Below are 26,217 nucleotides of genomic sequence, written 5' to 3'. Positions count from 1 at the left end.
CCACAAATCTTTACTTTACATAAATGTCAAATTTTCGTGCAGTTTTATTTCTATTTAGATGCAGTTTACATGTTTTAAGTATGAATGAGGTCCCTTTAATTTTTTTCGTGTGGTCAGCAGTTGTCGTGCCAGCCTCTGCCGTAAACATTTTGCTTTGGCTTTGTTCTTTGCGACGATGACAGTCGCTTGACGGCAGGCTGGGGCAGGGCTGCCTGTACGGTCCGAGACGTCTGATCGTCCGCGCATCTCCCGATAGTTCAAAGTTTAATCAAATTAATCAATCGCATCGGGCCTAATGGATCCCAATCGAATCATACAGGCTCTGAAGGGCACAATAGACCCGAAACTGAGGCTAGCCGCTGAGAATGAACTCAACCAGGTCAGTGATCCATCTGGAGAAGTTTCTTTGGGAAACAGAATCACCAAAACAGCAGAGATGCCTTCAGTGAATGTGGGCCTGATTTTAATGCCAAAGACTAATATAATACAAATGTATCTGATTACGGCACTATTTATTCTTTGCTGACTGTTTAGATGATTGGTTTTGTATTCATTGGGTTGCAAACTACTTGTAATGCATCGATGGCATCAGTGTGCAACAATAGAGAGAGATGCGGTCCTCTTCTGACAGTCTGTCCTCCTAATGGACTAAATTATAGTGACATTTGTGTCCTGTGCTTTATTCTAAGATCTGATCTGTTTTAGTTTTAATGCAAAAGAGTAGTAATCCCATAATATCTCTATGAATGAATGTGCACTGCAGAATTTATAGTCTGATGTTGTACTGTGATATGACATTTCTCATCGTGTCCTGATTCTGCTGCATGTAAATCACCATTGCTACAGACCACTGATGCAATTCTGTGCAATCCGCACAGCCAACACAAAGCGCCCTATATAGCCTAAAGTCAGTTCTCTGTGCCTACTAAAATCTTATTTTTTAAAGATTCAGTCCAATTAGTTATATTATTTCAGTTCAGTTCATTGCATTTCATTTTGACACCCTAATGGTGAGAATATGAAATCAAAATTAACAATTCTTACTTTTTTAATGAAATACTGCAGTATCTATTAAATGATTAGTTCACTTTCAAATTCAAATTTCCTGATAATTTACTCACCCACATGTCATCCAAGATGTTCATGTCTTTCTTTCTTCAGTTGAAAAGAAATTAAGGTTTTTGATGAAAACATTCCAGGATTATTCTCCATATAGTGGACTTCAATGGCCTCCAAATGGTTGAAGGTCATAATTACAGTTTCATTGCAGCTTCAAATCGTTCTACATGATCCCAGACGAGAAATAAGGGTCTTATCTAGAGAAACCATTGCTCATTTTCTAAAAAACTTTTAAAAATGTTATATATTTGAACCATAAATGAACTAGCTCTCTTGTTCTTCTTCTCTTTTTGAATTCCAGCAGTGTAAACACTGCTAAGTGTATTACTGCCCTCTACAGGTCAAAGTTTGAACTAAATGTTATATACTTGCACTAGCATATTGTATATGACAATTTAATTCAAACTTTGACCTGTGGAGGGCAGTAATACACTTAACAGTGTTTACACTGCTGGAAGAGAGCTAGTTAATTTATGGTTCAAACATATAACATTTTTAATTATTTTTTTAGAAAATGAGCAATGGTTTCTCTAGATAAGACCCTTATTTCTCGTCTGGGATTGCTGTAAACTGTAATTTTGACCTTCAACCGTTTGGGCACCATTGAAGTCCACTATATGGAGAAAAATCCTGCAATGTTTTCATCAAAAACCTTAATTAGTTTTCCACTGAAGAAAGGAAGACATGAACATCTTTAATGACATAGGGGTGAGTAAATTATCAGGAAATTTTAATTTGAAAGTGAACTAATCCTTTAAATGATTTATCCGTGCAGATTATTTTTAAATTCAAGTGTGCTCGTAATCTTGCAAACACATCTCTTCTCTGATGGCGCGTGTTTAGTGGCGTGAGCACGGATCAACCTGTCACTCACATGACATCACAGCAGTAGCGAATCACAAACACACAAACAACAACATTGGGCCTAGAATAGAGCCTTGAGGGACTCCATAAGAAAGGGGCAAAGACTGGGACACAAAGTCTCCAAGGCAGACAGAAAACTTTCTGCCAGATAAATAGGACCTAAACCACTCCAGAGCAATGCCTTTGATACCAACACAATGATCCTGAAGAGAGTTGAGGGTATTGTGATCAATGGTGTCAAATGGTCTAAAAGCATAAGAATGGCAGAATCTGAGTAATAAGAGATCATTGAAAACTTTTAAAAGTGCAGTTTCTGTATTATGAAGGGCTTTAAAATCAGACTGAAAGACCTCTAAAACTCCATGTGATTGCAGCAGATGGCGTCATACACACTGGCGCCATGTTACTCGAGTCCAATTTTTTTTTTTTATATATATATATATATATTTTGTTTAGTTCAGTATCTACACTACCAGTCAAAAGTTTGGAAACATTACTATTTTTAATGACTCTGAAGACTGGAGTAATGATGCTGAAATTATATTTTAAAGTATATTAAAATAGAAAACCATAATTTTAAATTGTAATAATATTTCACAATATTATTGTTTTTTCTGTATTTATTATAAAACAAATGCAGCCTTAATGAGCATAAGAGACTGTTCAAAAACATTAAAAATTGTAATTTTCCAAACTTTTGACTGGTAGTGTATGCTTTACAGTAAACTTAAACTTCTGTATCTTTTTAACATTTTAATTAAAGGGTTTAAAGGGTTGGTTCACCCAAAAATGAAAAATCTGTCATTTATTACTCACCCTCATGTCGTTCCACACCCGTAAGACCTTCGTTCATCTTCAGAAAACAAATTAAGATATTTTTGTTGAAAGGCCTGCATAGGGAGCAATGTAAACTTCCTCTCTAAAGATCCATTAATGTACTAAAAACATATTTAAAACAGTTCATGTGAGTTCAGTGGTTCTACCTTAATATTATAAAGCGTTGAGAATATTTTTGGAGCACCAAAAAAAACAAAAACAACTTTTTAACAATATCTAGAGATGGCCGATTTCAAAACACTGCTGCAGAGCATTATAAATCTTTTGAGTCGAATCAGTGATTCGGATCGCGTATCAAACCGCCAAACTGCTGAAAACACGTGACTTTGGCGCTCCGATCCACTGATTTGATTCGTAAAGCTCCGAAGCTTCATGAAGCAGTGTTATGAAATTGTTAAAATCGCTTTATAATATTAAGGTAGAACCACTGTACTCACATGAACTGATTTAAATATGTTTTTACTACCTTTATGGATCTTGAGAGAGGAATTGTCATTGCTGTCTATGCAGTCACTGAGCCATCGGATTTTATCAAAAATATCTTAATTTGTGTTCTGAAGATGAACCAAGGTCTTACAGGTGTGGAACGACATGAGGGTGAATAATTGATGACATTATTTTCATTTTTGGGTGAACTAACCCTTTAATAATCTAAGTGTCTTCTTAAAAAAGAGACCACCCTTAGGTCGGTATTCCAAAGCATTCATGAATATACATACAGCCATTTAAGTTCAGATCTATGCTTCAAAAGGGGGTGACAGTTAACAGGTTTGTGCTCCTATGAGCTATTTCAGTGGTTCTGAATTGAATTATTAGATACTAGTAGTATCAATTTAAACCATCAATTTTGTATGATAATTTGCTGCTAAAGTGGGTGATGATTTGCTGATCTCAGTTGAGAACCACTGAGAACAGCAACACATGAATAAAGATTTTCAAAAGTACCGACTTCGGTAGCAATCAGTACTGAAATTTAAAGTTGAGCGGATTCGGAAACACCTCTGATTGGCCATTGTGTTCTGGCGCTTATCGGATATGTCTGTGATTGTCTACAATGAACTACACACTGAGCGTTTGAAAGCAGATAGACGCCTGCTTCCAAAAACTCCCGTGTGTATCTGTGCTAGCGCTCGGTGAAGAGCGTCATTGATGCCTATTTACAACATGTTTTCGAAGCGTTGATCATTGTAGCCAATCACAGACATGTCTGTTGAGTGCTTGAACACAATGGCCAATCAGAGGTGTTTACAAATCCGTTCAATAGCGCTCAAAGCGTCACATTTTTAAAATGTCAGTACCAACTTGGTGTCGAAGTTGGTACTTTTGACAACTCTAATGAAGATAAATCATTCAGGATTGCAGATTGATATTGTTTACAAAAATCAACCTCATGATTTTAAAATGTACTTTCTTTTTTTTTTTTTTTTTCAGTCCTACAAGATCATCAACTTTGCCCCAACTCTGCTGCAGATCATTGTGTCGGACCAGGTGGAGTTTCCTGTGCGACAGGCAGGTAAAAGTGTTTGAGATCTTTCCCTTTAGATTTTGTGCTTTCTGATTGGATGAAGTAGCCAGTGACATCATATTCTTCCTCTAGCTGCCATCTACCTGAAGAACATGGTGAGTCAGTACTGGCAGGACCGAGAGCCCACGCTGGGAGAGGTGGTGTTTCCCTTCAACATCCATGAAAACGACCGCGGACAGATCCGAGAAAACATGGTGGAGGCTATTATTCGCTGTCCAGAGTCCATAAGGTGGGTCAGCTGTGCGACTACGACATTTCTTAAGAATTACAGGTGTTATAACTTGAAAATGATTTTTTAAATTTTTTTTTGTTAATTGACAGGGCTCAGCTGACAGTATGTTTGCGTGCCATAATAAAACACGATTTTCCGGGACGGTGGACGGGCGTAGTGGACAAGATTAACCTGTACCTGCAGTCCCAGAACAGTGGGAGCTGGTACGGGAGTCTGCTCGCTCTTTACCAACTCGTCAAAAACTATGAGTGAGTGAACCATAAGCCATTCGACATGAAACCGCAACAAGAAAAAAAGTAGGGCAGGACATGATTTTGTCCATGTGGAATTGATTGGGTGTATGGATGGTTGTTGTTTGTTATTGCAGTGATGTCATGAGAGTGACAGGTTGTCCCGCCCTCGGGTTCCATAACAAAAAAAAGAATCCTCAAGTTTGATTTCATGGTGACTTTAAGTTCCTTACCTGGGATGAGGTCCTTTTAATTTTTTGTGTGGGCAGCAGTTGTTTCAATCAGAGCAGTTGGTTAAATCAGAGGTTTATGAAAGATTAAATGCAGTATGTTTGAAAGTTGATCGTTATGTTTCTGTGGTGAGCAGGTTTAAGAAGGCGGAGGAACGGGACCCCCTGTTGGCTGCGATGCAGATCTTCCTGCCGCGGATCCAGCAGCTCATCACTCAACTTCTGTCTGATGCCACCTTCATCTCGGTTCTCATCCAGAAGCAAATCCTAAAGATTTTCCATGCACTTGTACAGGTGTGTGTGTGTGGACATTTCTTTACCTGATTAGTCCTGACACGTCATTGCTGAGTCCCTGTATGTGTGTGTCTGCAGTATTCCCTCCCCCTTCAGCTGATCAATAACACAGTCATCAACCACTGGATGGAGATCCTGCGGACAGTTGTGGATCGGGACGTCCCAGCGGTAAGTTTGTGAAGCGGTTAACAGTTAAGTTATTATGGGCAGATATAATATCATAACTCTCTGCTGAATGATTCTCAGGAAACTCTGGAAGCTGATGAGGACGATCGACCAGAACTGATCTGGTGGAAATGCAAGAAATGGGCTCTGCACATCATCACCAGGATGTTTGAGAGGTGATTAAACAAACAGACCACAATGTGGTCATTTATAATAGAAAGAACTTTATTGATCCTCGATTAGGAAATGCAGTTTTCACAATGGCAGATTAAAAACAGAGAAGCACTCAATGATAATGTTTTTTCAGTTTTTCAACTTGGGAAATTATATTTTATAAATTTTTTGGTATATTTTTGTATAATTAATTACATTCATTTAATTTTTTATCAAAATAACTTGGAATATTAAATAATATATTTTTTTTATATATTGTAATTTTTTTGTATAATTACATCAAATTATTATCAAAATTAGAATGTTATATTATGTAAATTAATTATAATTTTGTATGGTTAATACAAAGTTAATAAATTTTTTATCACAATAATTTGGAATATTATATTAATATATAATATAATTGTTATTTTTTGTATAATTACATCAATTTTTTATTAAAATTGGAATATTATTTAAATTATTTATTTTGTATGATTAATTCAGTTAATTCATTTTTTATCACAATAATTTGGATTCTTATATTACATATTTTTGTATATTAGTTATACATTTTTGTATAATTAATTATATAATTTTTTTTTATAAAAATAACTTGAAATATTATATTAGTATATTTTTGTTTATTGTATATTTTAGATTTTGTATAATTAATTACATAAATGTTTATCAAAATAATTTTGAATAATATGTTATCTAAATTATGTATTTTGTGTGATTAATTCAGTTAATATATTTTTTATCACAATAATTTGGAATATTATATTATATGTTTTTGTATATTAGTTGTCATTTTTTATCAAAATAACTTTGAATATTATATTACTTTATGTAAAAATATTTTTTTTTTATTCATTGCATTCATTTTTTGTCAGAATAATTTGAAATAATTTTGTGTATTATACTTATTTATACACTTATTTTTATCTCAATAATTTATATTATATTATATTATATTATATTATATTATATTATATTATATTATATTATATTATATTATATTATATTATATTATATTATATTATATTATATTATTATTCATTGATTCATACTGATTTTATATCTATTTCCAGATATGGGAGTCCAGGAAATGTCACAAAGGAATATGTCGAGTTTGCTGACTTTTTCTTGAAGACTTATGCTGTAGGGATCCAGCAGGTATGAACAGCTTTCATAGTGTTGACATTGACACCTTGCACAATTAGGAACATATTGTTGTGATACCATGGTACAGTGATGGTATTTTCACGGTACTTCAGAGAACTTAAAATATCATGCCCAAACAGCGTGACGAAACCTAACTCACTTTTTTGTTTAGTGACCTCTAAGATTTCTTAATCAAGTCCTGTTTTTCCTTGCAGGTCTTGTTAAAAGTGATCGGCCAGCACAGACAGAGGCAGTATGTGAGTCCTCGCGTCCTCCAGCAGGCGCTGAGTTACATGACTCAGGGCGTCTCACACTCGCTCACGTGGAGACAGATGAAACCGCACATGCAGGTGGGAAACGGCTGAGGAATAGCATCACATGACTTCATATAAATGATAACATTCATAATATCTGTGTCTCTGCAGACTATAACTCAGGAGGTGGTGTTTCCTCTGATGTGCTATAAAGATGAAGACGAAAGACTATGGCAGGAAGATCCATATGAGTACATCCGCATGAAATTCAGTCAGTGTGCTTTTTTTGGCCATTAAGTTTCATAAAGATGGTGTTAATGCACTATTTTCACATTCTCATCAATTCAAAATGTATTGATCAAATTTACATCATCATATATGCATAATATTTTTCATATATTGTCTTAATTCTATTAAAATTAATTTTATATATATTTATTTTTAACTAGATTTTCACTCTTTTTAAGTTTCCTTAAGATGGTGTCATTGCACTAATTTCACTGTCTATCCTTGTCACGCAACTTAATAAATATTTTCATAAATATGATTTGTTTAATATATGTATGTTAAATTATAAGATAAATATTTTTTATATTTTTAGCTATATCCTCAGGCCTGCTTGCAAATGGTTTAATTTCCTCTGTCAGTGAATTCAGGAGGATCCTGTTGTTTTTGGATTGCATTATGATAAGACTGACTGATCTGTGGTTCCTTGTGTGTGTGTGTGTGTGTGTGTGTGTGTGTGTGTGTGTGTGTGTGTGTGTGTGTGTGTGTGTGTGTGTGTGTGTGTGTGTGTGTGTTGCTGTAGATGTGTATGACGATCATGTGTCCCCTGCCACGGCCGCTCAGACTCTATTGTGCACAGCAGCCAGGAAGAGGAAGGAGGTGAGTCCACCCTCAGGCCGCTCTTTAACTCCAGAGCTGGTGTTTACATTCGCATTCCAAAGAAATACTCCAAACTTCCAAGAATCTTCTTTTAGATTTGATCAAATTTACTTGCTAGAGATACAAGGACAGCAAGGGAAGAAATGAAATAGCTTTAAATGTTGTTTTCTGCAGAGGTCACACATTCACATATGATTTTTTTAAAGTTAATTGCACATTTTTATGGTGTCTGAGATAAAAAAAAAATGCTGCCGAAGCCCCCTAAATAGAGCTTTACTTTACTAGCCATGAAAAACAGTCTCTTTCAAGTAGAATTACAACTTTTACAACAATTACAACAATTTCTACTATAAGTAGGGCCCTATGAAATTTGTTTTATTTTTTGCCAAATTCCGTTTTATTTTTTGCCAAATTCTGTTTAAATTTTTCTGGATTCCGTTTTTTCCGTTTTATTTATTTTTTGACTCCATTTCAATGGTTTAATTAAATTTTAGTAATCAAAAAGCATGTCTAATTAATTGAAATAATGAATCTTGTCCAATTTACCAACAATTTAAAAAAAAAAAAATAAATTTATGACCTTATGATAACGTTTTATTCTTTCCCCTACCAAATTCTATTTTCTGGATTCCATTTTAATGGGTTATTTCCATTTTAATAATCAAAAAGCATGTCTAATTAATTTAATTCTTTAAAACAACAATATTAATTAATTAAAAAATATATTTTTATGATTTTTGTTTTTATTTTTTTTTTCAGAAGTTCTGTTGTGTCTTTATTTTTTTCTGGCAATCAAATGAACACATACCATTTAATTTATCTTTTAAACATGAAATTAAACTTTTTTTGTCAAACAATGTGCTGCACAACAGAGCTTTACTGTTAAAATTAAAACATGGAAGAAACACTGAGATTATTGTTTAAAAATATTTTAATAATTAAATTAATTTATCTAAATTCTACTGTACAACAGTAATATGTTTCTGTCAAGTTAAATCAAACTTTTATTTTGACGGTTTGCCTAGAGCTCTGAGTTTCTCTGTGTTTATGACGGTAGTTTTCTCAAATGAAGTGGTTAAATGCTGATGAAGTGACTTTCAGAGCAGCTCTGGAGATGAATTTGTGCGTTCATATAGTGAGGCGACAGGACGAAAACACTGCGTGCGTGTGCCCGCGCGATTGTGTGTGAGGTAAATGAAACTGCGCTTCCGCATCATTCATTTCAGAGTCACACAGGCATGCAGGATTCACGTTTAAATAGTCTTTTTGCGGTTTAATATTCCCAGACACTAGTCTATTTCACGATTTAATTGACGTTTACTGACCTGCTTTTAATTCATTCATTAAATTTGACAAATTCCGTGACATTCCGCATTATATAGTAAATTCCGTTTTCATGAATGGATTCCGCGATTCCGTGGTCGCGGAAATTATAGGGCCCTATTATAAGGCAGCTCTCCAGTGTGCATCACTATTCACATACTATCTGTCCTAAATAGTATTCGAAATTAGAATTAGTGTGTCTCAAATTGTAGTATGTTGAACTGAGTATTCCAAAGATACCTGGAGGGTCCCGGATGGTGATCACTCTAATGGCTAATATTGCCCACAACCATTTGCATGCTGGTTGAGTTTTCGATTAGTGTTAAAAAACTACAAACATGGTGGATATGTGAGACCGACGGTTAAGTGGAGATGTTTAGATTATGGGGTTTGAGTGGTTAACAATTTGATTCTCTCCATCGATTCCAGAGCAAAGAATCAATTTTTAAAAAATCTGAATCGAACAGCCCTAATTTCCACATCCAAGAAGGCGGAGCCACAGAGTGCAACTACCTAGTATGTAATCGCCATGGACCAATGGTAGTTTGAAGGTGTTTACCAGCTGTTTGCTGTTCTCAAAACGACCAACAAACGAACTTCGATTTGGCCTGATTTTGTTCAAAATGACCTTTCCATGTCCTTCTCAGGTCTTGCCCCAAATGATGGAGTTTTGCCATCAGATCCTCATGGATCCCAACGCTGACCCCCGCAGGAAGGATGGGGCGCTGCATGTGATCGGCACCTTGGCTCAACCCTTGCTAAAGGTTAGATTTAATTAGCAAGAATTGCTGTGTTACCCCAGTTTAATTACAATCTTTCACGTTTGTGTTTTCACATGTCCTTCTCTTTCTTCAGAAGCGGGTGTACAGGGACCAGATGGAGCTCATGTTACAAAACTATGTGTTTCCTCTGCTCAACTCTAATCTAGGATACTTGAGGGCCCGGGTGAGTGTTCATCACCAGCCTTTTATCTACCACATGAGATTCTTAAATGGTAAACTATTTAGTATGGATCAATGTTTTTGTAGTATTATATATGTTGTATTATAGTTTTATTACTATTTTGAATTATTTTTTATTTTTATTGGTGTCAGATCGATTAATCACGATTAATTTCATCTGAAATAAAAGTTTGTTACTATATAACGTGTGTATGTGTATCTCTCTCTCTCTCTCTCTCTCTCTCTCTACATATATATATATATATATAATATATATATATATACACACACAAACACATATTTTTACAAACTTTTATGTTGGATGCGATTATTCGAGAATTGATAACACTATTTTTTTAATTTTATATATCATTTTAATTTTTTAGTAATTTTATGTGCTTTTGACATTAGGCTTTTTTAATATTTCTAAATAGTTTTAATGTTTTTTTTAACTAACGTAATTTTAGTATTTCAACTTTTTTTCAGTTAGTTGCCAAAGCAACTTTTCTAATTTTCATTTAGTTTAATCTATTTAATCTCAGATTTATACTTTGTTTTATATATATATATATATTTTATTTTATTTTATTTATTTATTTTTAATAACAAAAAATGTTTTTAAAAGTTTTAGGATATGATTGGTCAGAATGGTCAGCTAGCAGGGTTCCTACGCGGTTTGGAAAAGTATGGAAAAGTATGGAATTTGATTTGAGTTTTTTCCAGGTCTGGAAAAGTATGGAAAAAAGAAATCAGAGTATGGAAAAATATTTGTGTTTCCAGACTATTGCCTCTATTCAGTTTTCTAATTTATTATACCTGCAAACTAGTCACTTTGTGGCGAAATTAGCAGTTTTGAATCAAAATACATCATTTATGTGAATCGTTTACATCCGAAGAGTTATTTTTTCGGGGTGAGTGACTGTGTGACACAAGATTCTCATAAGAATTGCAAATGGGGTTACTATTTTTCCATAGACTGGAGTAAGTCTCTATCTTTCTTGGTGCTCTGTGGCGTGACAGATCGCTGTAGCGCTCGTGAACCAGCCATCTCTTTGACTTTACTAGTTACAACACAAAATGATTGAACATCTGAAGGTATGTTGAAAGATACAGTACAACTTACCAAAATCTGTCATGTCACATGCAATCGATTAATCAGCGTTTCAACCGCAGAAAGGCGTCAATAAAACAGCTTGTAAAAATGTCACATTTTGCCTACCTCAGAAAAGCCTTACAATGTCCAATAACTCATCATTTAGCTACAAAAATGAACTTTGAGAGGAGCATTTTGCTAAATATATGCTTTATAGGCTATTACATATTCATTGTATTTGTACTTAACATGTGCTTCTATATTGAATACATAAATCTGTTTTATGACAGTCACCATTTAAATGTTTAGGCCTACATAAAAAGAGTAGAAAAATAATTGTCACTTTTATTATAACGTTATTATAAAAACTTCCTTATGTGTAAGTTAGGCTATATGTAAGTAACTTACGATCAATTTAACCTAATATTATAATGACGTACCAGCTGTGGTTCCCTGTATTGTTTACAGCATTAGTTGAGAGATTTTTTTCTTTGAGGAAATTTGCCATGTACTGTACCTGATAGGCCCAAATTAATCAATACTGAATCAAAGGTAATCAAATCAAAATCAAATCGCAAGCTTCTGAATCAAAATCGCATTCGATTGTGAAATTTGTCAATGCTCAGCCCCGGTGCCAAAATGTTTTATTTTTTTATTTTTTACTTGAAGCAAATGTTGTTTTTTCCATTTATTTTCTTTTCAGAGTGCACCAGAATGCTTCCTTTACAAGTTAAAATCACAAAAATCTTCTCCTGGGGGAGGATGCCCCCAGACCCCCTACAACTATCTACTTTCTACATGTCACCTTTTTCACCTCTCTTCACTTTGCAAATATGTTTATAGAGTTACGAATTTCTAAAATATTACGGAAACTGCTTGTGCTACTCCTACTCGTAGGCTACTCTATAAAAATACTTTGATACATATAATATATGAAACATATAATGTTTCATATATTATATGTATATATGATATATGATAATATATGATACATATAATGTCGAGAACAGAGCAGATGGATAAATCACAGAAGGATCTCTATAAAGGAAATGTATCGAATTAATAGACAAATTAAATATTCACGCCTATGTAGCAAGTGGTATGGCCGGAAAGGGAAACAAACTAAGTCATGACAACTTGTTAAACGGAATATATTAGTACTTGTAGATTTTATTTCCAACTAAAGTTACACAGGTACGTGGTTTTTAAGAAGAGAAGGGCCTAGACATGAATACTAAATACAAAACTTTATTTCAACAATCAAACACTAATTTAAAAATCACTAAAAGACTGTAGGACCCGGACTACAAACATGAAGCAGTGACATTTCCTCTCTCAAGATCCATTAATCAGTTCATGTGAGTACAGTTGTTCAATATTAATATTATAAAGCGGCGAGAATATTTTTGGTGCGCCAAAAAACATAGAAAAGGAGACCGAGGCTCACCAATGGCAGAAATCGTTTGGAAGGAGGTCTGGAAATTTGAGTATGGAAAAGTATGGAATTTTGAAATGGAAAATGTGTAGGAACCCTGAGCTAGTCATCCTAACAACGGAGTAGTCAGTGTTTTTTTTTTTTTTTTTATAGATTTAATGTCCTTTTAATTAAGATGTAGAGATGGAAGTCTTGGCATTCTAAATAACTATTAGACTAACTGTCAGCGTAGTAAAAGTTGTGTCTCTCAATTCATCCTTTTAAAGCGTCTCTGCTAGAGCCATCAAAGCACTGCTCCTCAACAATAAATTGCAAGACAATTACTGCCAAACTTCAAATCGCCTTCTGTCAGATTTTTTCCTGTTATTATGTGTAATTGGTACTGCAAGTCTCGTTTTTTTCAGGACTAAAATAGTTTTGTTCAATTACCTTTTATTTGTCATCTATGAGGTGTGTGCTCATAGTCCATATAAAGAGTGGTTTCTGGTGGACATGACCAACTAGTTCACTAACTCTTGACTAGATGAATTTAAAAGTACGTTTTCCATGGAGGTGTAATTCTGGTGTGTCTCTGTGCAGTCATGCTGGGTGCTGCACTCGTTCAGTCCTCTGAAGTTCCATAACGAGCTGGTCCTGAGGAACGCTGTGGAACTCGTCAAACAGAACCTGGTGGAGGACAAGGAGATGCCTGTCAAAGTGGAGGCAGCCATTGCACTGCAGACGCTGGTCAGGAACCAGGAACAAGGTTTGGGCTCTCTCTGGCACTCACTCAATCACAGACACACACACACACACTCATTCACTCACTCACTCACTCTCTCACTCACTCACACACACACACACACACACACTCAATCACTCACACATACACAATCACATACTCACACACTCAATCAATCACACACTCACACACAATCACACACTCAGTCAGACACTCACTCACTCACACACGCACTCAATCAGTCACACTCACACAATCACACACTTACACTCAATTACTCTTACACTCACTCTCACACACACACACACACACACTCACTCAATCACTCTCACACTCACTCACTCTCTCACTCACTCACACACACACACACACACTCAATCACTCACACATACACAATCACATACTCACACACTCAATCAATCACACACTCACACACAATCACACACTCAGTCACTCAGTCAGACACTCACTCACTCACACACGCACTCAATCAGTCACACTCACACAATCACACACTTACACTCAATTACTCTTACACTCACTCACTCTCACACACACACACACACACACAAACACTCACACACTCTCTCTCACTCTCACACACTCACTTACTCAATCACTCAATCACACTCAGTCACTCTCTCACTCACTCACACACACACTCAATCGCACACACACACACACACACACACACACAATCACATACTCACACTCACTCAATCAATCAATCAATCAATCACACACTTTCTCACACACAATCACACACACAATAACACACTCAGTCACTCACTCACGCACTCACACACACGCACTCAATCAGTCACACTCACACAATCACTCACTTACACACACTCACTCTCACACTCACAAACACACACACACAATCAATCCCTCACACATACACACACAATCACATACTCACACTCACTCAATCAATCAATCAATCAATCACATACTCACTTACACACACACACACACACACACTCAATCAATCACACTCTCTCACACACAATCACACACTCAGTCACTCACTCACTCACGCACTCACACACACGCACTCAATCAGTCACACTCACACAATCACACACTTACACTCAATTACTCTTACACTCACTCACACACACACACACACACACACACACACACACACACACACTCAATCACTCTCACACTCGCTCAATCACTCACTCACTCACACACACACACACACACACACACAAACACTCACACACTCTCTCTCTCTCTCTCTCTCACACACACACACACACACACACACAAACAGGCACACTCACTCACTCACTCACTCACACAAACGTTCTTCAAGACAAACTTTGAATTTAAATTAGTTATACATATTTTTTTATTTGAATACTTGAGTATTTTAATGATGTGAAGCTTTAAGGTTGCTTGATTGTTTCTTAAGTTGTTTTGAGTGGCTGTTATGTAGTTGCGAGGGTGTTTTGACTGCTTGCGGACACTGTTACTGATATATTGACAGAATATGAAGCTTAAATCAAATAATTGTAAGAGGCTTTGTCAAGCCACAAACATAATGAAAATGTATCTGTCTGTATTCATTCGAAAACAAAATGCAGAACACTTACGTACTTAATATGCATCAAATTAATTATGCTAAAATGAATTGGTTTACTCTCTGTAATTGGTTTAAGAGAGAAGTGGATTAACCTATTTAAATGAAAGGCTGCTCTGCCCCTCCAGTACTTACAAAACTCTCTCTGTCTCGTGTGAGTGCAGCTAAGGTTTACATCCGACCCTTCATCAGGCCTGTGATGCAGGAGCTGCTGCACATCATCAAAGAAACGGAAAACGACGACCTCACCAGTGTCATTCAGAAAATGATCTGTGAATACAGTGATGAAGTGGCCGTCATCGCTGTGGATATGACACAGAACCTGGTACTGCACTCGTCTTTCTTTCTCAGTTTGATTTGGTTAAAACATACAGAGTCATCCTAAAATAGGTTCTTGTGCACAGGCTGAGATCTTCAGCAAAATTCTGCAGAGTGAAGAATACGAGGAAAGTGAAGATAAGACAGTGATGGCCCTCGGTATCCTCAGCACCATAGACACCATCCTCACAGTCATGGGTGACCGAAAAGAGGTTTGGACACATGCTTGAGACTAGAGCTGCACAATACAGGATAAATTGAGAATTACGATTTTTTTTTGTCTAAGAGAGATCATGATTCTGAACAGACAACTAAACAAAATAACATGTAATTTACTAGACAAAATGTTAATTACTGCAGTCTATTTAAAATGTTTAATTGATCTGAATGAATTATTAAAAAAAAAAATTGATCAAATGAATGATTCAATGACTCATTCATAAATACTTGTTTTAAAAAGGTGATGCTCTTTTGATAACTTCCGCAGACATCAGTGTTTATATCCGAACTATAAGCTTTTATCCCAGTACTTATGTATGATTATTTGTAGCACAGAAATATTGATACTTTGTGGCTGAAAAGAAGCTGTTTCATCTCTCTCTCTCTTTCTGTCTTAGATCAGTCAACAGCTGGAGGGAATATGCCTGCAGGTGATTGGTCTCGTCCTCCAGAAACCCATCATAGGTATGGCAGGTGTGTGTGTTGACACTATTTTCTAGTTCAAGATTATTTATCATACATTTTTGAATAATATATAATGTTTTAGTGACTCATTAATTACATTCAATAATAATTTTAAAGACATCCCCATAAAGATTCTTAAAGGTGCACTATGTAACTTTTTTTGTTCAAAATTAACAATTTAAAGGTGCCCTAGATTCAAAAATTGAATTTACCTCGGCATAGTTGAATAACAAGAGTTCAGTACATGGAAATGACATACAGTGAGTTTCAAACTCCATTGTTTCCTTCTTCTTATATAAATCTTGTTTGTTTAAAAGACCTGAAGAACAGGCGAATCTCAACATAACACCGACTGTTACGTAACAGTCGGGATCATTAATATGTACGCCCCCAATATTTGCATATGCCAGCCCATGATTGAGGCATTAGACAAGGGCAGCCAGTATTAAAGTCTGGATGAAAGGCATTAGACAAGGGCAGAACGTCTGGATCTGTGCACAGCTGAATCAACAGACAAGCAAGCAAGCAAAGACGCTAGCAAAAAATGGCAGATGGAGCAATAATAACTGACATGATCCATGATAACATGATATTTTTAGTGATATTTGTAAACTGTCTTTCTAAATGTTTCGTTAGCATGTTGCTAATGTACTGTTAAATGTGGTTAAAGTTACCATCGTTTCTTACTGTATTCACAGAGACAAGAGAGCCGTCGCTATTTTCATTATGCGGTCTGTATAATTCACAAACACAACTTCATTCTTTATAAATCTCTCCAACAGTGTAGCATTAGCAGTTAGCCACGGAGCATAGCCTCAAATTCATTCAGAATCAAAATAAACACTGTACTTACGCGATTAGACATGCTGCATGACGAACACTTTTGTAAAGATCCATTTTGAGGGTTATATTAGCTGTTTGAACTTTTTTATGTTGTTTAAGGCAAGCGCGAGCTCTTGGGGCGTGAAGCACCAGATTTAAAGGGCCACATACCCTGAATCGGCTCATTTCTAATGATGCCCCAAAATAGGCAGCTAAAAAAATGAATTTAAAAAAATCTATGGGGTATTTTGAGCTGAAACTTCACAGACACATTCAGGGGACACCTTAGACTTATATTACATCTTTTTTAAAAAAAGGGCACCTTTAAATAATGAGTCATCAGTCCTTCTTTAAAAACGTGTTTTTGTCAATAGTAAGATATTCGTCCGCACAGTCACGCAGAGCCGAAGGCACAACCAAAACAATGTTCTTCCGCAAAATGCATGCAGTTTTGTTTTCAACCTTTAGAGGACCAAAAGTTACATATTGTACCTTTTTTAAGGTGTGTCCACATTGACAGTGAATTGCAGCGTGTTCACCAAAGCGTTTTTTCCCGCTGCTAGCATATTTTTTTCATTTGTTTTCAATGGGAGTGTCGCATTTTTTAAATGCCAGGAGTGTAACAAGGCACTAAGCGTCTATTTACAATCATTCTTCAAATATCTTCCTAAGAAATGTGTACCGGTTTGGAACAACTTGAAGGGGAGTAAATAATGACAGAATTTTCATTTTTGGGTGAACTATCCCTTTAATTGCTGTTATTGTGAACACACCTTACAAAAAATATTACATTTGACCACATGATGGAGCTCTGATGTAAAATTTAAATATCAATCATTATATGTTACATATACATTGTTTTTCTGTCCTCAAAACTTCCTGTCTCTGTTTCAGGAGCGATCAATCACATTCCCTCTGTCTTTTTCAGAGTTTTATGAGGAGATCTTGTCGCTGGCGTTTGGACTCACCTGTTATTCCATCTCCCCTCAGATGTGGCAGCTGTTGGGGGTCCTTTACGACGTCTTCCAGCACGACTGCTTTGACTACTTCACAGGTCTCAGACATACGTGTAGCTCAGATACCACACCTAGGACATAACACGCAGCCGAAAGCCAAGCCCAGACTTGATCTCTCCGCTCCACCTTAAACTATAACTCATGTTGTGATTGAACTAGGTTGAAAGAGTCATTAAGTTGATGGATGTGCATATTTACTTGAGTCATTTGAAAATGATTGCGGTGATATCGAGGACTCGCTTAATGATGTGATATATTACCCTGTTGATGCAGATATGATGCCCCTCTTGCACAATTATGTTACTGTGGACACAAATATGCTGCTGACTGACCCCAAGTACCTGGAGGTTATTTACACCATGTGCAAAAAGGTCTTGCATGTGTTTCCTCTATTCAATTCTTCCATTTAAAGTTTTATTTTATTTTATGCTTATGAAATTTGACCTCTCATCCCCTCAGGTCCTAACTAGTGATGCTGGAGAGGACCCAGAATGCCATGCTGCCAAACTTCTTGAGGTCATTATATTACAGTGCCGTGGACGTGGCATTGACCAGGTCAGTCGTGTGTTTAGGTTGACGAACATCCATTTTTTGTCATATTATGTTAATTTAGTGTGTCAGGACCAGTGTTATTTTAGTATTATCTAAATACCAATATAGTTTTTATTAAGATTTTGAATTAGATTTTATTTATATATTTTCAACTGCATATTTTTGTTATTACTATTTAGGTTTAATTTATTGTTTTTTTTATTTTTTTATTTTTTCCAGTTAGTAATTAGTTAAAAATCTAATGTTTATATTTAATTTTATTTCAGCTTTTTTCAGTATTTTTTTCAGCTGTTATTTCAGTGTTTTAATAGTTTTATTTTTTTGTATTGATGGTTTAATGAGCAATATCAAAGTGCACATTAAAGTCACCATGAAATCTATATTGACAGTTTTTGGTTGTTGTTGGTTTTTTAATGTAATATGAATGATTTATCACATCATTAATTTTTTTAATTCATGTACCCTCATAATCTTTAATCTTTGGCCCTGTTTACACCTGGTATTAAGATGCGTTTTGGTCGATGAGATCACAAGTAGATGAGGGAGATGCATACCTGTTTTAATTTGTCTTTTTTGTCCACTTTCAACCACTTCTGTGCTGATTTCTTCGAGGGCAGCATCTATGGGTGGGTTAATGTATGGTCTTTTTAAGATCTTTTCATCTAATGGATGAAATAAGCTCACACAGTTTACATATGAACACGAAAGAAGACAACAGAAAAACACGGAAAGCATCAACTTTAGTTTCTGCTCTGACAGACGCAAGACTGGCCGAATGCAGTGAGCGTGTGTTAGAAAACAGGAATGGTGAGAGAATATTGTGCTTGGTACACTTTTCATCGTCAAACCAAACTTGGGTCTTCAGCCGACAAAGTTTAAATCCTGTCTGGCTAGCGCACGTTCCTTAATGTTTATGCATTAGGTCAGTAAGCGCCCTTTAGTGGCTGTTCGAACACATTCGACCTCTGGAAGTGGTCGAAAGTGGACAAGCTCAAAACATTTTAGACCCCGTTTACGCCTGTATTTAGCATCGTCCACTTGTGATTCGCTCGACCAAAACACATCTTAATACCAGGTGTAAACAGGACAAAAATAACTTCCGCTCCCTTTTGCATCGACATCTCTTCTCTTCTCTGATGACATTTACTCATATGACAATAGCAAACCACCACCATCTAATCAGTTCCCGATAGACAAAATCAAGTCTCTACCTTCATTTTTTCTTGTTTGAGAAGCTGTTTCACTCTGATATATGTCATAATAGGGAATGAAAGACTATCGCAGCTTCCGTTTCACATTTGGTGTCTGTGTGTGTATGTATTTTAGTGTATCCCTCTGTTCGTGGAGGCTGTGTTGGAACGGTTAACACGTGGTGTGAAGTCCAGCGAGCTCCGCACCATGTGTCTTCAGGTGGTGATTGCAGCTCTGTACTACAACCCCACCTTGCTGATGCATACACTGGAAAACATCCGCTTCCCACACAGCCCGGAGCCAATCACAGCACAGTTCATCAACCAATGGATGAACGACACAGAGTTCTTCGTAGGGTGAGACTCTTTGCACAGGAAATGCTTTCTGTTAAGTTCAGAAGGTCACATGCACTTTATAAACAGAGACTGATTTAGATTAAATACCTTTATCTGTATTTGTGCTGATGTTAGAACTGATTTTTAGAATTTCTGTTAAATTATGGAATTTGAATTGAGGTAGTAAACTGAATTAGAATTTACAATTTATGTAACTGCGGAAAATCTAGTTATCTGCTGTCATTTTCAGTTTGAATAATTCATAAACCTGTTATCATGCATTCAAAATATGGAGTATATCCAGAAACATTCATAATTCAATTCTAATTCTCAGATTTTGACATCTTTTTAGCTCTCTTAGAAATCTTCAGTCATCACCCCTTAACATTTAATTGAATTACATTTTTCATATTTATCAAATTACATATTTAATGTTTATAAATAAATGATTGCTTGTTGTTGTCATCCGCAGACTACATGACCGTAAGATGTGCATCATTGGTCTCAGTGTTCTGATGGAGCTGCCCAGCCGCCCTGCGGTCCTGGAGGAAGTAGTGGGTCAGATCGTCCCCTCCATCCTCCTCCTCTTCCTGGGTTTAAAGCACATCTACGCCTCCCGAGTGCTCAACAAACCAGAGCAGCTCGCCAGAGCTCAAGGCTCAGAGGAGGAGGAAAATGGTGAGATTGTGTGTGACATTATGGGAGAGACATTCTTAAAGCGACAGTTCAGCCAAAAAGTGAAAATTGCTGCTCGCCCTCATGTCGTTCCACACCTGTAAGACTTTCATTCATCTTCGGAACACAAATGAAGACCTTTTAATGAAATCTGAGGGATGTGAGTGCTTTGTTTGTGCAAAAAAACAAAATATTAATCTCTGACCTATGTAAATTGTGTTTTTTTTTTTTTTTGCACAAACAAAGCACTCGTGTCGCTTCATAAAATTGAGGTTAAACGACTGAAGTCACATGGATTATTTTTTAATGATGTCTTTACTACCTTTCTGGTGCTTAAAAGTGGTAGTTGCCTAGACTGTCAATGGAGAGACTGAAAGCTCTCAGATTTCATTAAAAAGATCTTCATTTGTGTTCCGAAGATGAGCAAAAGTCTTATATGTTTGGTATGACATGAGGCCGAGCAATTATTTACATAATTTAAATTTTCGGGTGAACTATCCCTTTAAGCATTCACTTTCAAAGTATTAACGTCTGTAACTTTAAGACTTCTATATGCAAATTACCTCATTTACATATATAACCCTTAAAGGAACACTCCACTTTTTTTGAAAATAGGCTAATTTTCCAACTCCCCTAGAGTTAAACAGTTGAGTTTTACCGTTTTCGAATCCATTCAGCCGATCTCCGGTTCTGGCGGTACCACTTTTAGCATAGCTTAGCATAGTTCATTGAATCTGATTAGACCGTTAGCATCGTGCTTAAAAATGACCAAAGAGTTTTGATATTTTTCCTATTTAAAACTTGACTCTTCTGTAGTTAAATCGTGTACTAAGACCGACAGAAAATAAAAAGTTGTGATTTTCTAGGCTGATATGGCTAGGAACTATACTCTCACTCAGGCGTAATAATCAAGGAACTTTGCTGCCGTTCCATGGCTGCAGCAGTGCAATGATATTACGCAGCGCCCGTGAGCCCCTGCTTGCACAGGAAACGTGCCTTGCAACCATGGAGACGTTTGTGAGAGACGCTGCGTAATATCATTGCACTGCTGCAGCCATGATACGGCAGCAAAGTTCCTTGATTATTACGCCTGAATGAGAGTATAGTCCTAGCCATATCAGCCTAGAAAATCACAACTTTTCATTTTCCGCCGGTCTTAGTACACGATTTAACTACAGAAGAGTCAAGTTTTAAATAGGAAAAATATCAAAACTCTTTGGTCATTTTTAAGCACGATGCTAACGGTCTAATCAGATTCAATGAACTATGCTAAGCTATGCTAAAAGTGGTACCGCCAGAACCGGAGATCGGCTGAACGGATTCGAAAACAGTAAAACTCAACTGTTTAACTCTAGGGGAGTTGGAAAATGAGCCTATTTTCAAAAAAAGTGGAGTGTTCCTTTAAAGGTACCATAGCAATTACTTTAATTCTAAGGGTCAAGGGAGAGAGTGGAAAATGGTCTTTTGAAAAGATGTTTTGGTGCACAAAACCTTGACTAGTGCAATAAATGACTTTTAGGGTAAAACAAAGTGTATAAATTGGCCACTTTAACAGAAGATCACAGCAAATAGAATGTAATTGAGACCCATCAAGTCCAATGTTCTGTGTGTTGTTGCTTTTGGTGGTCTGTATGGTTGTATTAATCTCACAGCTTCATCAACTTCACCTCAGGTAAACCTAATCCCTGCACAGGAAGTACTATTTCTGGCATATAGCTTCAGGTTGGTCTTTAGTCATCAGGCTTTACGGACGACTGAGAACTGATTGTATCTCTCTAACAGGGCCCTGGAGACATGGGAAATGGAGGAAAGACTTGCACGAGTTAGTTTAACATGATTCTGAACCTTTGGGCATGAAGCACTTGACTCAAACGAATTAAATTGATCTTCACGACACTACACCCCTGACCTGAATTCTGACTGCATCGTACTGTTGGAGTTAGAGGTTTATTGATGCTATGATTCTGTGAGACAGACATCAGATGCGTGCCAGTTTGCATACTTCTAGTATGCTCTTAATGTTTGTACATAGTTTGTGTTGGAGAGACCTGTGCAGAGATTGTGTTTCAGCATAAATCTAGCCAAATTTAGCTAGAAGTTTGTTTGAAACAGGAAAAATTAACTTAATTCAAGACATATTCCCTGAAAACAAGCCTTAAAGTGGACCTATTATGCCCCTTTTCACAAGATGTAATATAAGTCTCTGGTGTCCCCAGAATGTGTGTGAAGTTTCAGCTCAAAATACCTCACAGATCATTTATTATAGCTTGTCAAATTTGCCCCTATTTGGGTGTGAGCAAAAACACGTTGTTTTTGTGTGTGTCCCTTTAAATGCAAATGAGCTGCTGCTCCCGGCCCGCTTTCCAGAAGAGGGCGGAGCTTTACACAGCTATTGTTCAATTGTAAGCTCTGTTAATCTCTTAGATCATGTACAAAGAGCTTTTTTTGGCTTCATACTAGTGGGGCCGGTTGATTCATACCCTGAAAATCTCTATATTTAGAAGTGACCTTTACTTCAACAAGATCCAGAATACATTAACCCCTCCTCTTCACTGAAATCTGAGTGGGGAAATTCATCATAATGTCTGTTTTCCAGAGGAGATTCCTAGCGATGAGGATGAGGTCGGAGAGAAAGGGGTGGCCCTGCAGTCGTCCGGCGCTCCCACTGGGAATGACAATGAAGATGAAGATGATGAGGACGATGATGAATACTGGGATGATGAGGGTCTTGAGGGGACCCCGTTAGAGGAGTACAGTACACCACTGGACTACGACAACGGAGAGGATGAATATCAGTTCTTTACCGCCTCCCTGCTCCGTATGCACATTTTTCTATTCCATAACATACCGCAAATGCACATTTACATACTACATTTATTATATATAAGATATGTCACACTACGCCATATTTGCCGTCACGCCCACAGTGAAATCTAATTTGTCCAAAATCCTACTCCATATTGATGAATATTAAATAAATGGGGAGTTGATGTACAACTTGTCAAACACTCGTTTTAATCAACATTAAGATTTTAGGTTAAAATTAATTTTTTATCTTTTTTTGCCTCCATTTGTCCATTTGAAATTATTTTTTAAAAATGTTTAATGTAGATTCTGACTGGTTAAATATGTATTTAATTAATAATTATGTAAAGATTATGTATAGCATGTAAACTCTCCAAATATCAGTTGATATAATATATATATAATTTTGGAATATCAAAATAAATTCTGGAACTAATAAATACTGTAACACCAATCATTGGAAACATGTCCTGTTGCAGGTGTTCAGAGTTCAGATGCAGGCTGGTATCAGTCCCTCACCTCTCCTCTGAGCGAAGACCAGAGGAAACAACTGCAGGAGATCTACAGCCTTTCCCAACAGAGGAGAAGCGCGGGAGTCAAAGGACTGTGGTAAGTGTGTTTGTGTTGATCGGTGCTTCACAACAGCTAGAAGCAGCACATCAGCGGTGACTGCTTTAAGACACCACAGGAAGCACGGCTTCCTTTGAAATATCCTCAACCGTGTGGAATTGGCTTATTTATCTTGTACAAATAGGCTACATTGACACTGTCAGTTTTTGGGTTTGACAACCACATTTACATACAGGTGAAAGTCTCAAAATGTCCTGTTCACAAAGCAACTTCCAGTATCATCTCGAATAACCAGTAGCGACAATCACCAAAGATGGTGACGTCCATAAAACTGAAAAGTCTTAACTTTCGACACGACAATCGAATTCATCCATCACGTCTTCATTAACCGACAGCAGTGTTTATATCTGGGTGGAGAGCGGAGCATTTGAGTCACACGTAACACAAAACTAAAATGACATCAGCTCCACTGGAGAACAGTGATTGGATCCAAAAACCTTCATATCTCTGTCATTGTAAGTTACCGAAACCACATGAAAACCTAAAACACACAGCAGACACAGGCTCTCTCGCACTGTATGAGTGACAGACAACTAGTTGTCCAGTCCGGTTCCGCTCACATAGCTCAGGTTTTCCAAGAATGTCCTGAAAATTTACAGGTGCGAGTTCGGTTAGAGAATGCGGTCGTAAATAACCGAAGTGTGTGTGAACGTAACTAGATTAAGGACTCAAACCGGATTAAGGACTCAAACCGGATTAAGGACTCAAACCGAATTAAGGACTGTTTTTGTGTGTGTCCCTTTAAATGTAATTGAGCTGCTGCTTTCCAGAAGAGGGCGGAGCTTTAACAGCTCTCGCTTCGATTGCTCAACAACAACAGAATCTCACGCAGACAAAATCTGGATTGTCAGTAACGGTGTTCAGCCTTACATTGTTCAAACCGGAGTCGACACTGATGGAGAGACTCAGGAAGAAGTTACAACTTTTAGAATGAAACTGGACGTTTCTGAATGTTAGTGGATAAATTTATGTAGTTGCTGTGGAGTTGATTCAACTCATCCACTAGCATGTGCCGTCTTTTGTGCAAATCCAGTGTTGAATTGACCCTAGTTTGATTAATAGAAAGTTAATTTCTTTGAGATAGAACTGTTATTGCATCACACAGCACTGTTGCATGAGGAAACTATATTGGAAGTTCTGCTTCTTTACATAATTTAAAGAGCTCTCAAATGGGCAGGACATAATTGAAATGGTAATGTACATGATTGACAGAGTTTGAAATTAAAAACAGCACCATTAACAGAGTGCTCAGAGACACTGATGAAGTATTGAAAACCATCATTCGTAAGCACATTTAACATTCACCTTAAATTATTTATCTGTCTGATGACTGCTGTTGTTACTTCAAACTCTTGAAATAATTCAAGATTGTCTCATTCTCTTTCCCCATAGAGATGTTCCTCCATTTGTTCCGAGGCAGTTCAGAGAGACCTGACACTTTGGATTTGAATCTGAATAGAGTTTGGACACTAAAAACAGCCTGAACTCTGGATACTAGAGACATCACGGTCAGGATGGGTGGGATTATTAACCCAGGACCCAAAGCAAGCTCTTCAGATCCAAGACTCTTTAACAGGAACACTGAGACTGATCTTTAAAACTGGTCAGAGAGGCCCCAATGAGGTCGAAGAGTTTACTCTGGGTCACCCTTCCCCTGAAGCTGTGTGTGTGTGTGTGTGTGTGTGTGTGTGTGTGTGTGTGTGTGTCTGTCTGCGCATCTGTGCTGTTTGTGCATGTGTGCAGATGGGTGTGAGTGTGTGTATAAGTAATTGAATGTTATATATTCTGTTTCTCTCAGTCTCTCCTCCATTTGCAATGAGTCAGTAGGAAACTGGACCAAGTCAGTGAGGTGAGGCATGTCAAGGCAAGCTAGAGAGACAGACGGACACCGCTTCAGATTGACACACAGATGGAGGGATTTGCCGTGTTGGTCAGTGCCTTCAGAGATGTGTAGGCATATTTCTGCCCAAACAGATTAAATGTGCACTGGCTAGATGTCAGAAGGATGATGTTTATAGTTGTCATATGTTTGTATGTTTCAGAGTTTGTTTTTGTAACAATCTGTTTTCAGAATTAACTTAAAGTCATAAAAATTAATATAACACTAATCATTTGCAGGGTTTTTTTTGT

The 26,217-nt window shown here is 36.8% G+C and overlaps 1 protein-coding gene across 4 annotated transcripts; it reads left to right on the top strand.

Moving 5' to 3' along the window:
* Positions 1 to 47: 47 nt before the first annotated feature.
* On the top strand, positions 48 to 26,217 carry ipo8 (importin 8). Of its 4 annotated transcripts, none has more exons than XM_067391550.1 (26): positions 48 to 379; positions 4,252 to 4,333; positions 4,418 to 4,574; positions 4,667 to 4,825; positions 5,175 to 5,331; positions 5,410 to 5,499; positions 5,578 to 5,672; positions 6,744 to 6,828; positions 7,032 to 7,166; positions 7,242 to 7,341; positions 7,879 to 7,955; positions 9,926 to 10,042; positions 10,134 to 10,223; positions 13,327 to 13,492; positions 15,224 to 15,384; positions 15,464 to 15,589; positions 15,995 to 16,061; positions 16,760 to 16,792; positions 17,812 to 17,937; positions 18,173 to 18,270; positions 18,359 to 18,454; positions 19,778 to 19,998; positions 20,450 to 20,655; positions 23,249 to 23,470; positions 23,937 to 24,066; positions 25,480 to 26,217. In XM_067391550.1, coding segments are annotated over exons 1-26 (3,081 nt in total). In that variant the 5' UTR covers positions 48 to 295; the 3' UTR covers positions 25,481 to 26,217. The 4 variants fall into 4 exon arrangements, with proteins under 4 accessions (XP_067247651.1, XP_067247650.1, XP_067247652.1 ...); XM_067391549.1 differs by having other exon boundaries at positions 15,995 to 16,070; XM_067391551.1 differs by lacking the exon at positions 16,760 to 16,792 and having other exon boundaries at positions 15,995 to 16,070.

The sequence above is a fragment of the Chanodichthys erythropterus genome, chromosome 8, assembly GCF_024489055.1.
Source record: "Chanodichthys erythropterus isolate Z2021 chromosome 8, ASM2448905v1, whole genome shotgun sequence".
NCBI lineage: Eukaryota > Metazoa > Chordata > Actinopteri > Cypriniformes > Xenocyprididae > Chanodichthys > Chanodichthys erythropterus.
The sequence above is the reverse complement of the archived record's forward strand: the minus strand, read 5'-3'. Positions and strand labels throughout refer to the sequence as shown.